The sequence below is a fragment of the Notothenia rossii genome (genome assembly GCF_949606895.1).
Source record: "Notothenia rossii genome assembly, chromosome: 9".
In the NCBI taxonomy this organism is placed as follows: Eukaryota; Metazoa; Chordata; class Actinopteri; order Perciformes; family Nototheniidae; genus Notothenia; species Notothenia rossii.
This window is the reverse complement of record NC_136907.1, coordinates 29,980,894-29,995,778: the sequence shown is the minus strand read 5'-3', so window position 1 is coordinate 29,995,778 and position 14,885 is coordinate 29,980,894. Positions and strand designations below refer to the sequence as shown.

Genomic DNA, 14,885 nt, shown 5'->3' with positions numbered 1-14,885 from the left:
AGGACCGTTTGAATGTTAACAGCATGGCTAGCACTGACTGCAACGCAAGAGGCTGCAGCGGCTACCAAATCCAATCTAGACTGGGCTTGAAAAACAATAGAAACAGCCAGGACAGACAATCAAAACAGGAAGTAAACACAGACATTACAGAGGGAGATAAAACATTTCAAAGTAAAACAGGAAACAGATAAACCAAATACATGGATCATGCATTGAGGAGTTGAGACATACCCAGCACAGTGAGGCGGGCGGGGCGGGACCTGATGGCCGCCTGGATGGCCTGGCACTCGAAGAAAGCATCATCTTGAATCTCTGTTCGCTGGATCAGGAGGTGGTATTCTCCTTTACTGTGGTCTCCAATGATGTCATACCGTGGGTAACCTGCAACACAATGTTTGGAGAAACTGCCATTATTATCAATGTGACCCAACACCATATGCACAGTGTGAAACCCACAGTAACATCAGGCCGAGAACCAGAATGTTTATTGACATGTATTTCTGTTGTAAAAGCACTTTATTTATTTTTTACCTGTTATAATCTGATGAATGTTCATGGGCAATGCCATCCATGATACTTAGTAGATCAAGTTACAAGGAGTAAAGCTCATACAGGCACAGAGGGCAGCCCAGGGGTCCTTTAGGTGAAACCCACAATAGGTAAAGGCATCACTTATTAGACCTAGCCAAAAGTATGCAGCCACGTTACAGTGATTTGCAAGTAATTCTTTATTTTAACATAAAGTAAAGTGATAAAAAGATGTATAAAAGTCGCGACAGAGACATATAATGAATGTGAAAGTGAAAAAACTTGAAAGCGTTAATTCAGATATTACATTTATACTGTATTGCTTTTTTAGTGTGTCATGAGAAACAGTAAGTCACCTGCTAGATAATATGGACATATACCAATAGTGTAATCACCTCAATGAGTTGTGTATGTGGACTGAATATTGTCAGTCAGTGTGTTTTCAGGTTAATTTACTTTAGGATATTTTATGTTTTCATGCAAGTATGAGAATGTTAACACATGTTTATGCAGATGCTTCATTTTGTAGACCAGCATTGTTGCTGTGATGTGCTTTTGTTTCAGTTTTTTCTAAACAAACAAAGTAAAAGGCATTTATTTTAAACTAATGCTCGAATGGTAGTCCCTTTTTGTGTTTGTGTGTCACAACAAGAATGCACTCACATCAGCAGTGAATGAAGCTATCTATCCTTTTTTTCAATCCATCCATCCATCCATTTCGTCACTACCGCTGAGGGGCAATCATCTTCATGGATTCAAATTTTAAATCCATCAGTGTATTATTTCTGTACATCTCATGGCCTCATTTCCCAATTAAAGTACTAATGTCACGATGTAGTTTAATTGCCAAAGACTCTTCTCATAAACCTTCAACCCTCCTATTGCGCACAATGTCAAATAAATTAATTTTATAACTATTTAATCCTCTTTCCAATTAAATAAATCTCTTCTGAAATGTACATTGTGTATTGGGTCATATTTGCCTTGGTGCCTTTGGTTGGTAGGGGGAAATAATTCAATTTTGCCTGAGTGCATTATTTTAAATGACAGAGAAGTTAATCATATTACACTTTGACGATGCAACCGAAAGAAGAGCTGTTTCTTAATTCTACTTGACTTTATATACGTTTCAGCCAAACAGCCAATCTGCATGGTCACATGTGTATGGAGGTAGATTTGTCTCAATATTATGTGTGTGAAAGGTTCCACAATCAGTGTGTAAATATGACATTTCAGTTTAAGAACGCACCAAGAGCTTCCATAGTTTCAGTGTTGCACTTTTCGGAAATTGATTCCTACATTTGGTATACTCTCTAATGCTGGTTTATTTCTCTTTCAATTTTGAGGTGTTTCTATTTTAGAATTGTTTATTTCTACTCTTTTAATTTGTTATTATGTGAAATTCCTTGTTTTGTTTTATGCTGCTGCAACAGCATAAACCAAATTGGGATTAATAAAGTACATCTTATCTTATCTATAGGCCACTAGGCAGTGCTGATGATGTCACAGTGTGATGGTCACAGACACACAGGGTGAAACACACTGCACCCTCAGTAATTTTGCTTCATTTCAGTTGCAGTAAAACATACTAACAACTAACACCACACTTTTGATTGAAATGGTCAACTCTTTATTCACTTGTAACCTGACATTATTACGTACAATTTCACACATTTTAGCACAGCCAGCACAAGTATTTGTTTGACTTTCTTTGTCTTTGAGTCACCGTGGTCGTTGGGGGAGGTTACTTCCTGGTCCAGTAAAAGATGTGACTGAGGGCTGATGACATACTGCAAGCAGCCAATTGGGACAAACCACATGCTTATGTCAAAGGGGGTATTTAGGTTTTGTCAGTGTCCTTTTGTATTCTGCTAATCTTAATTACCCCTTGTTTTCTATGTGATTTGGCCAAGCCACAGTATGCCCCTTGTTTTCTCATGATGACAGGCCATGTTGTTTTAGTTAACAGCTGTTATATTTATTTGAGGTATATTCTGTTGACTTCTTTAATAGGCCTAGTTATTAAAGATTCTTGGTTTATAATGTTTATTGGGATTTTTGGGTAAATAAAATCCCAGTTTCTTACCTTACTGCTTGGTACCTAACACACATGATCCCAAGTATTCTCCTCTCCAGTTGAGCAATTAGCTGATTAATTTGTTGTGTACTGTTGAGTCTTGAGATTCATACCATTTCACATACATTTGGATTCTCAGACAAAGAATGTTTTCAAATGTTTGATAATATGTCATCTATTCTACAGAGTCCACTCAATGGATGCAGGGCGAGAATAGTTGGGGAGGAATTAAAGAAAGGGAAGAATTAAGGAGGGAGGGGAGAGGGAATGAGTATGCAGGCAGATCAGTCTATTTTGAGAGGGAGCCTGCTGGAGGGGGGGGGTTGGCTAAGACGGGAGAGCGGGTCCATTAAAGCCAAATGGGCAAAGTAAATAACATTAATGCGTATTGATTCCATCTAAAATACAGCTATTTATTCTACTGAGCATCAATCAATGGCTAGGGCACTTTGGAAGTCCCTTGCTAACATTGGTCCGTAGCAAAAACAGGGTTTATGAAAAATGCTATCTCATTACATTGGAATAAAGGACCAATGCATCTCTATGGCTAATTTCAAACGACATACACACTTAATCACGGCTAATTCACTAATAAGTTAAAACTAAATTGACTAATTATGACTGGATATTTGTTGACGATATACCCCGCATATTTTAAATTAGAACTAATGTCCACAGTACTTCTCGGTACTGTGACTTAAACTTTGGATGGTTTATTGCCTCAGTGTTTACTCCTTCTGTGTGGTCCATTAAACAGGTGAGAAGAATCACATGGGAACATTAGGAAGACCAAACACCTGCAGGGACTGTTATTTGTACACAAGAAAGCCTAGAGAAATCTACTTAAAGGTATTACCCGTCCCCTTGTGTGTTATGTAGCTTTGTATGCATTGGAACGGTCTGCAGAGTCACAAACTCTCAAAGTACACCCTGTAGCGAGTACAACTCTAACACAGAAAAGACCTGTCTATGCTGCCCCAGAACGCCTCGTTGGACATTTCTCTTTTCCCATTTTTTTCTTCCTAGGTATGGTGACGTAACGATACCCAAATGGACCCATTGGTCCAAATGGACAAATCCTTGGAGCTCCTCACACACACACATTCTCTCAGCGGCGAAACTGTGACGCGCTGGGGGGGGTGCTAGTGGAGCCTCGCATATGGGGGTGCTGCAGCCCCCTCAGCATCCCCCCCTTCCCGCGTCCATTCGCGATGTCTCGCTGTCTCGCAGACCCCACGCAGCAAGCAGGAAATTAACCCAGCTCACACTGTCCGCTCCAGCAGCGAGCCCCGCAGCGTCAGAGCATAGTGGGCTCTAAGGGAGGGGGGGGGGGGCAGGAGCTCCAACAAGCCGTTTAGGACAGAGAGTGAAAACACATACTATACAGAGATGCTGTATGAGAAACCAATGTGAGTTTGGAAAATTGCACAATATAAATCTATTCTAGTATACCTCAACAATGGAATTATGATCCGTAGAAATGGCCATGACATGGGACCTTTTATTGACCCATTTATACATTCAGCTCTTCCTTAATCAGATTGCTATCCTCCTACCAGATGGATAGCATGTTTTGAATATATTAAATTGATTCATTTATCAGTAATATCCAATACAGCAGTCAGTAGAGATTATTTTCTTTCAGGTTTATTTTGGCAGTAGCTTGGGCTGCACGATGAATTGAAATGTAATCTAATTGTAATATGGATTAGTGACATTTCCAAATCAAAGTAAGTGTACAAATTGGTAGTCAAAATATGTGAAAATATAATCTGAATGAAATTGTGGTGCTGCAGAGAAGTCCTAGCCTCAAAGAGGTATTACTAAATTACTAAAAGAGCTAATAAAAACGTGATAAAAAAATCCTTCCGTAACATAGTGACATCACTATGTAACACTCGCACTTCTATTGGCTAGTGCTCCAACACATTGTATGTGATAGGCTAAGGGGCGGGACATCTCTGAGTGGTTGACCAATCACAACAGAGCCGGCCAGCTAACCAATCAGAGCAGACTGGGCTCTGGTTTCAGACAGAGGGTGAAAAGAGGTGCTGCAGCACAGGCAGTATGAGAACAATAAAGAGCTTTTTGAACATAAAGCATGGAGACATGTTCCAGTAGAGACACTACATACTGATATGAAGATTTAAAAAAAGGGCAGAATATGTCCATTTATGTGCAGCTGTGGTCTGTTTTAGCAACACACTCTCACTCCATAAACGTCCAGGAGCGACGCTTGGTCAGGGTCCTGTGGCGTGCAGTTGTGACGCTCCTAGGCTCCTTCAGCTTCATAAAGGGACGCAAATAGCTTTCAACTGATTGCAATGTATTCCCATCTGCGGCGGGATTTGACGCTCATGGAAGCACGGCATTCGTTTGTGTCGGCTGCCCTTAAAGGCAATGTGAGAGTCCATTCCCATTGGATAACGAAGAATTGTACACCCGGAAGTAAGTATTCCCCTTACTGTCGATTGATTTTACAGTGATATCTGCACTACTCATCGACTAAAAAACACCAGATTATCCTTGTTAATTACACAACATTGATTGGTTTAAATTGTGTGCAATGCTTTTGTATTTTTCCCCTTCGATTCGGAGAAACAAATATTTTTTCGGATTAAAGGATGGAAGAAGACATTACACTACCCAGAATCCCCAGCTATCGTTTAGGACTACACCATGTGCTCTGTTTGACAAACCCCGTGATTAGTTCTCAAGCTCTGTGATTGGTTGACCTCCAACTGCATTCCATTCATTCCAATGGCTGGCGTCTATGTCACGTGATCTTCAAATCTCTCCCTGCAGAAAAAAAAAACATGGCCGAACTTCGTTTTATTCTCGGTGGAAAATGCCTATTTTAAAGTCAGTTTGGCCATTAAAATCACAGAGCTTGAGAACTAATCATGGGGTTTGTCAAACAGAGCACATGATGGTGTAGTCCTAAACGAAAGCTGGGGATTATGGGTAGTGTAGTGTCTTCTGCCATCCTTTACTCTGAAAAAATTATTTGCTTCTCCGAATTGAAGGGGAAAAATACAAAAGCATTGCACAGAGAGAGAGAGAGAGAGAGAGAGAGATTTCCCACACATAGACTTTACTTGGGCGGGCCGCCCACGTATATTAACGGCCGCCAAAGTATAATTCGCGAGCCCTTTAGGTTTAATTTTGTTGAACCGTGGCCTGCTTATCAAGCTGAAGGACAGAACATTGAAATGCAGAGGTGGGGACTGGAGTCACATGACTTGACTCGGGTCAGACTCGAGTCGCATATTTTTGGACTTAAGACTTGCTTGAATAACATTGATAAAAGACTTGACTTGACTTGACTTTGACTTGGTATTCATTACTTGAGACTTGACTTTAGCTTGAGACAGATGAGTTGAAAGGACTTGACTTTTTAAAATTCAATATTTGCATTTGTTTTTGTATTGAGATACTGTATAATGTTTAGTTTTTTCGAAATGTGATTGGGTGATTATAGCGCCATGCGCGCAAACCTCGCAACCCACTAGAAGGCAGGAGTCTCAGTTAACATGGCAGCGGCTAGCGTTACTCCACCAATAGTCAAGTTTGGATTCAAGGATTATTTTGTCGATGACGCAAACAAGAAGAAAACAGCGGTATGCAGGTTCTGCAGCATAAAGATTAGTGACAGGACCACCACAACATCCAAATTCATTCGTCACTACAAAAAAACCCACAGAGAAAGGTACGTGAATGTGTTGTGTTAGCTAGAAAGCTAACGTTAAGTTTAAGCTACGTTAGACTTGGTTTCAAATCGATTAAGCATTGCAAAGAGAAGACAAAACGGTAAATGAACACTAGAACCGCCAAGGGATTCATTTTGACTAACCCTGATACTGACGGGCTGTCAGGAGAGGGAGAGAGAGAGAGGAAAAGAGATGCCTCGTTTATTTCCCCCATGTTATTATGAGAAATTCCTTTAAACTGTTGAATCTACTTTTAGTAGTTTGTTTAAATGTTTTAATTAGGTTGTATTTGTTTGTAGAAGTGCATCATTCCTTGATTTATTGTAAAATGAATCTGAACTTTTTGATCTGTTATGATGATAAACTGAAGCAATTTCTAAATTAAATCAATTAAGTGAGTTTTAAATCGTCCTACTTAGTTTATAAGGAAAGGAACAAATGAAATGATTTGAAAATGATATCTATGTAGGTGCTGACGCTGTTGGCGGTTCTAGTGTTAACAGAAATGTAAATTAAATATGTGTAATGGCAAATACCATATATGATCTTCTTACCTAGAATCCTTTTTGAACAGACTTTTTGAGTCATAGCTATATTGTCTGCAGTTCTGGGGTTAATATGAATCTAATATGATTGTCATCGGTCTAAATTAGATTTCAAATTATTAACTGTGTATGTAATGAAGATCATAGTGTGGGTTGAATCCATTTTCATAACCACTGTCTTTTCACTGATTTAAATGCGGAAACTGGGCATATTCATCAGAATTTTGTATGCCTTGACTTGACTTGCTTGACCTGAGCAATGACTTGACTTGACTTGCTTGACTCTCACCACAGTGACTTGGGACTTGCTTGATACTTGTTGATCAAAACTTGAGACTTGCTCATGACTTGCAAATGTAGGACTTACTCCCACCTCTGTTGAAATGCGATCCGGATGCAGAGGAAATGTGGACAAAGTGGTGGGCAGAGTGGAGCTGTCAGTCGGATTCTAGCCAGAACGGAGAAATTTAACACATGTATTCTGCCTCGAAAGCATTTTCTGTTTAAACGACACCCGCTTTGAAAGAGAACATTATGATACAATTTGCATGCAGAATGTGTTCAATGTTGTTTTTGGAAATGGCGTGAGTTAGTGAAAATATCTGACACACGAAGGGGCCTGAAATTATAGTTTTTCCCTTTTCTTCACAATTGGACATTTGTGTGAGCCTGCATGTTTTATAAATCAAATCTTAAGTGAAAGTTATTTAATGTGGGCATGTGTTGACCATTAATATTGTCAGTCTTTTTAATCAGACATTAGCTATTCAGCCAGCTTTATGTTGAGAGCTATAAGGATGTAAACATAGCTTTTTAATGTGTAGCTTGGGTGTTAATTGAATGATTTTCACACTAATTTGTAATTAAGATGTTCTATGTGCAAGTCTGGTTTGCTAATTGGGTCCTGTATGAATGGATTCAGGCACCTTCTGCATTATTTAATATCATTACAAGGAACCTGATGGATGCCAGGAGCCTATGGTCAAAATCCAGCGAACATACAAAAAATACCTCGTACAATAAAAAATAGAATTTCTTTTGAAGAATTTAATAGAGTGTTGCAGAGATGACTGATTTTTGTACGAAGACCATGTTGGCCAGTCTATAACAACATAGTTAGGCTGGCCAAAACATAATCTCTGACCCCAACCACGTCCTGAACACTGAATATGAATTGTGCCCATCAAATCCCAGGTCAAATGTACGTTAGAGGGTCTTGTGCATGTTTCTTTTCATGTCTTGTTCAATGTTTGTTCCCTTGTATCTTGTCCTAAATATGTGTCCTTGTTGATGTTGCAAATGGAGCTGCTTTGATGCAAGAAACATTTCAGACTCGATCTGATGATAAAGTTATATCATAACGTATCCTATCGTATCGGCCCGTCAGTAAGCATCGCAACAAAGAACAATGGGATTTTTCTGTTGGATTATGGAATATTGCAGAAAATATTCTCTTTGGCAAACACATGTCTATGATACTAACACATTTTGTTCCACAGGATAACCTTAACAAGATGACACCACTGTTATTATTATTTAACCCTAAACGCAATTGCTATATGTGATAAGCTAACGTTAGGCTATAATAAAAGGTGATTACAGTCGACTGGTCGCACGCTAAAGACGGCTTTATCATGCATGTTCTGCATGATGACGTTTAGTAGTCTTATTCAGACAGTTGCAGCTGGCATCATCTGGCAACTACCGTTTTTTTACGACACTTTAAAGCTTCGGACATTCACCAGTGGGGTATTTTCTGATGTATTTTATGTCGTAGAATCAAACAGCAAAACTGTTAACCACAGATCTTATTTCAGGTATTTAACCAAAACGTGTTGAAAAAGACAATGAGACTAGGCCACCGGAAGTGGTAAAATGCTAACTTATTCCTCATTTTAGGACTTCCTTCAGCTTTTCTTTTATAAACCAACATCTTTCCTTTCAAAGGCCATTTGCAGTGCAGTAGCATTACATTTCAATCTTCACTCCTTCATTAAATCCATATTTGATTTGAATTACTGCAATATCCTACTTCAATGCTCATGCTTTTGTACGTTCAACATTGTTTAGTTTGACAATTGCTTATCTTTTTTGATCCAGCAGGCCTGTACATTTGTTTTCCTTCTGCTCTTTCAGTAACTATAATAACCTGTTTAAATGGCAGTGTGGTGTCAGCAGGAAGGGCTCTCATAGGTTGTCCGGGCAAAAAGGCCAATTACACTGTCAGCCCTGAATAAACATCCACAGTTGAAGAGAGAGGAAAAAACATAGAAAGATATAGGCTTTCAAGCTCACTCTAGTTCTTTACATTGATGTGCAATCAAAAAAGTGCTGTTTACGCTCTGACACGCCCACATGTGCACAAACAAATGCAGGTAAATACACATTTAACCAAATAATATCCTCCACAGCAGGCATCCATAGGCATGCATTTTGAAGTTTAGTCAACTTTACATCTTCCATAGGAAAGGAAGGTAACCCTAGATAATGGTTATCCATCAGATAGTACACACCCACAACTTGACACCATGTTCATTTACATTTTCAGTGCCTATTCATGCATATTCACTGCAATTAGTCTGAGAAATTGTTTACAGCTTAACAGACTGTTAAAAACATTTGGTGATGATTAATGGTTTTTGTGTTAATGTAAGAGCAGTTCAAACAGAGTGGTCAAAATTAACAGTAAAGTAAAGTAAAAAGTAAAGGGGGAGAAACGAACCCAACAGGAGGGTTAAACACTCATTAACATGTGCACACTGAGCTTCTGTCCTTTCTATCTCCCTCTGCCAAGCTCAGTCGATAGTAATGTTTGGTTAGACACCGGTGGGTACCTGGGGTCCCGATCATTATGACTTGCAGGGACACCAGGGAAAGGCCCTGGACGGAGATGGGGAAGATGTCATGGCGGAGAATTGTTCTCCCAGGCCCAATTAGGTGAACACTGCATGACAAAATAGGAGCAGGGAAAAGAGGCCAATGCAGGCAGGGTCTTCTGGGGAATGCATCATGTTAACTTGCTAAAATATGTCTGCATGGCATTACAAACCTAGCAACAAATGATGTAGATTGTCTTCACTTCTACTGGAGGTCAAAGACATGTCGATGAGGTGTGCAGTTATTGACCTCGGCCTGCACCTCAACACACACTCCACTCATAAAGCTGATAGGAGGGATTTTTTTCCGCAGGCAGTTTGAGTCTTCAAAACAGCCTGGGGAAAGATGGAAGACTTGAGGGGGGTAAGAAGTCACATGTGGTTCGCCAAAGAGCAAAACACGATTAACCATCTGCCAAAGCAGCAGATGTTGTAATAAATTGCAACATTCAAATGTTGACTTTTTGTAACCCAGCTGGACATACTGATGAGGAAACGTTTCATGTTGTTGTGTATCAAGAAGCAGAAAAGCTGGACGGTATGTTTTGAAGTTTTTCCCAATGTGTGATACAACACCAACACAAAGATAAATTGAGCTAACAAAGATGTCTTTCAAAGTGTAAACCAAAGAAGAAAATAACCACTGTGGGATTTTTATGTTTGTCTACAAGGACGAAGACCTATATCCTCAATAAAGGCTGAGAGAATGGTTGGTTTGACTAAAGATAGGTTCAAAAACACTGAAATAAAGGAAGGTATATAAATAATGGGCAAACAATACCCTAGTTTTAATGTTAATCTATTTGATATTGGCCGTTTATCCAAGGTAATAGTTATTAAGCCACTTTGTTTGTGAGGAGATGTTCTAGTAGTCACAGAGGCAGCTCAGTCTTGATGTTTTGTTTAAACTAAATCACTACCTACCTGAAGACATTAAACTTTAACACTAGGGTGGTCCTTAAAATTGAAAGTCGGAAAGTCTAAGCTCCAACCCCCAGAATTCATTCTATTAGTCAAGAGAACTCTCCTGGTGAATTTTGTGCTCAATCTGACAACATTTATCAATCAACCAAGTGTAGCCTCCGTTGCAGCACCGTGGCTGCTGGTGTGGCAGCCCAGGTCGATGAGGGAGGGGTACATGTTGTCAGATTGAGCAAAAAATTAACCAGGAGAGTTTTCTTGACTAATAGAATTAATGATGGGGGTTGGAGCTTAGACTTTCCGACTTTCAATTGTAAGGACCACCCTACGTGAGGCTAAACTTCAAGGTTGATGAGGGAGGGGTAAATGTTGTTGGAATTTGAATAAAATTCACCAGGAGAGTTTTATTGACTATCATAGCGAATTCCGGTGGTTGGAGCTAAAAATAAATGAATTTGAAAATGTACATGGCACAAAGGAACACCCTATTTAACACGGCATGAAGTAAAAAACATAATAAATACATGACTAGACTTGACACAGGTTAACAAGTTATCACTATTAAACAACAAATCTTTACGATCCAGGCTTGCAGACTTTCCCACTTCCTACTGGATTAACCCCATTTCATCTCTTGGACTTTATTCAAAACTAAACAAAAAGGTTATAATTATAATAAATTATGATTTAATTATTTAAAATAAAATTCAAAGGATATACAACTGTCTTGCCAACTTTTACTTTTACATATTCATATGCTTAAATGGCTCTTGACTTTTTAAGCAAAACAAATGGTACCTTACATCATCATGGTGGTTAGAGATTGTATTGTATGTAAATAGGTATTCAAAATAAATAAAAAAGAGGAAGATGTTCACTGGAGAATCATATTGTAAAGCATCATTCTGTCTTGCCTTTGGCCCTTGCCCTTACATACCGTAAAACACGTAAAGAAAGTATCTCACTTAAAGATGTGTCACTTCAGCCCTTTTTTGTGTAAAAACGACACAACTTATGTTAAATATTTTGTGGAGTTGGGAACTATCCAAAATGTTGCTAGCCATTTTTTAAAACCTAGAGAAATCTGTGATTTGAATCAACGGTCAGTTGATGCGTCAGTATTTTGTTTGTCAGCCAGAAGCTGTCTTCAATTGACTTCTCAAGTATCAAGCCACATTCTTCCCATACTCGCTAAGATGTGTTGATGTTAGCCATATGTTTTTACCAGATAAGGATCATCAGCCTGGTATTAATTTTTTCAGAGAAAAAGGCTGAGCAAACTTAGTGTTCAGGTTGTATCTAAATGTGAATGCTCCGCCCTGTCATCACCGGACACAAACACATTTTTAAAGTGAAACTGCTTCCTTCAGTGTTTTTCCGGCTTTAGTCACCGGGCCTGTTTGAGAGGAGGAGACCTCTGTGGATATATCCTGAAACCTGCATTATTTATATCCAAGTTTACTCACCTGCAGTCTTCTTCTTCCCTACCTTTGTCGGCACATTGCTGCCATATCTCTGCAGCTCCTGTTGCATGACTGCAACCTGCCGGTCAATTAAATAATGGGAAACCATTGGCAGAGCCGTCCTCTTCCATTTCAATGTTATATTTATTTCCCCTTTCTATCTATCAAGGTAAATAAACCCTTAGTTTTTATATTCATGAATATAGTTATTTGTCAGTGAAAGTTATAGTTTTTTAACAAATATTATGACAGGACACACCGCACAGTACTCACACATTACCAAAGCCACATGAAAGTGAGTTCTTCAGGGGTAGGTTTTTTTACAGTCATATCGTTTCTAGATGGGTTCAGTTGGCAACAAACAAGAATAGACAATATCAATTATGGACGTTTGTCACTGATGTCACCCATAGGAGTCGTTTTGAGGCCCTAACCCTTCTTGGCGGTGATGCAACCGTCAACTCCGGCTAATCCAAAAATGGGCCAAACGATGGATCGCCATTGCAGCTTTTTGATTTACAATTTGTCTTCCCCAACATTGCAATATATTGCCTCATCCAACATTTGACACATCTAGAGAGTAAAGTCATGATTTAACAAGAATATGTGTAATTAATTCACAATAAAAACACAACAATTTTGCTGATCTCTTCCAAGGAATATTGAGAAGTTCAAATCATTTAGTGAGCTACATACTGTATATAGGTGTGGTTTTCCTATTATCTAGTTAAATGTGTGTGTATAAAAGCATTTTTTAAAGACAACATTTTTGGATTGATTTGTGTACTCCATCAAAATGTTCATATTTTATATCTTATTGTGGCTAAAGGTTGACTTGTACTCCATTTTAAGGTTTCCTTGACAATAATGAAAAAGCTGTATTGGACTTCCTATCCGCCTGGTAGAAAAAAACATTCACTGCACATATATGATGATTGAGAGTCTACAGTATTTGCAGTAAAATGGCTAAAACATGCAAAAACATCAGTATGGCCCGACAGGAAGAGACATTTTATTTTACCTTTATTTAACCAGGACCAAATTATACCCTCATCCATATCCTGTTGCATAATGGACTTGACCCATGAGAGGCTGTAAACCTATGTTATATATATATATATATATATATATATATATATATATATATATATTAGGGCTGTCAAACGACTACAATTTTTAATCAGATGAATCGCAGCTTAAAAATGAATTAATCACCATTAATCACCATTCAAACTATGTCCAAAATATGCAATGTTTTTATGTATATTGTTGTGGGAATGAAAAGATAAATAAAAGAAGGCGGATAAATCTATTTAACATACAGTATGTATGTTTATTATAACATTTTTCTGTGTGTCAAAATGAAAGACAGCCCACACACCTATCAATCATCACACCGTGGGGTCATTACGTGTTGATTTCTATCAACGGGGGAGTACTTCAGGAAAGTCGACGAGGGGGCTAGTGGAGTACTTCGTGACCACAGAGTGTGAACGTTGTGATCAGCTGTTTTAGCGCAGTTTTCCAGTGAAGGGGGGGAGTCTCCCTCCACAGCCGGTTGGCGTAGTTTTGGCACAATTCCGTTGTACAGACCGACGTTAACAGCAGCCCTGTCTGTGCACACGGAGACCGACTCTGTCGTCTGGTGATCTAACCGCCTTCTGGAAAAGCTTCACAAGTAGGCTACGTCGGTACGCAAATGCACTTTGTGACACAAGTGACGGTACGCATTTCAGATTAGGCACATAACCTGCGTACCAGTTATGTGCACCCCTGTAGGCCTACTACAGCAAAAGTATTCTCCGTCGGGACTTCCTGCAACAACACCACACCGTTATATTGATTCTGATTGGCCAGAAGACATTATCAAATATGTTCTATTGAGAGACGATCACTACGTGACAAAAGTTTTCAAAACCGTTTCTGGTCTTCGGTATGTCCAGACAAGTGGCTACTGAAATCAATCTTACTAACTGCTGTCTGTGCAATTCTCGGCGCGAGTTGGCGGACTTTATTTTGCTTACTTTAACATCATTTTTCATGGTGGGACTAAGCCATTTCTTGGTATGGTGTAGCCTACCCCAGCCATACCCTGGCGCTGCCACTGGTGGGATGTATGGGGCGGGCCATTCTGCACATACGTTAAATGTGTTAAATATTTTAACGCAATTAATTCAAAAAATGTATTACCGCCGTTAACGCGATAATTTTGACAGCATAAATATATATATATTTCACATATCGCAAGCTCAAAGTATAAGAGAATAATTTAATAATTATTTGAAACATAATGATAATGGAGAAGTTTCGGCAGCTAGAGCAGTTAATGGGGGAAAAATAATAGCCCTCTCCTCGAGATTGAAAAAAGAACGTGACAAGAAACAATTCGATTTAGAAACTTGCATACGAGTTGGAGCGAGAACACAAAAGGACAAAAACAGAATCCACCCTGAAAGCTCTTGACCGGTTCAGGCGAGATTTGAGTGACTTATTGACATATAAAGCCGACGGTGCTTTACGATTTGCTAATCAGGGATATTATGGATCAGGAAACAGAGCGAGTCGGCTATTAGCATTTAAATTACGTAAAACACAAGCAACCACGATAGTTCCGAAGATTATGAGTCCCTCCAAGAAAAAAATTGTGACTCACCCTAAAGAAGTAGTGGAAGCCTTTTCTGTTTATTATAAAGCACTATATGACTCGCCAGTGGTAGAGGATAAAGCAGGAACAATTAGAACCTTCCTTGGTGGATTGCATTTAC

The 14,885-nt window shown here is 39.0% G+C and overlaps 1 protein-coding gene across 1 annotated transcript in view; it reads right to left on the bottom strand.

The window, feature by feature from the left end:
- Positions 1-14,885, bottom strand: part of kirrel3a (kirre like nephrin family adhesion molecule 3a) — a 456,972-nt gene that overhangs the window by 219,536 nt on the left and 222,551 nt on the right. Inside the window, exon 3 of the mRNA XM_079650321.1 lies at positions 232-381. Within this exon, the coding sequence (XP_079506447.1) occupies positions 232-381 (150 nt within the window). The remainder of the gene's footprint in view (positions 1-231; positions 382-14,885) is intronic.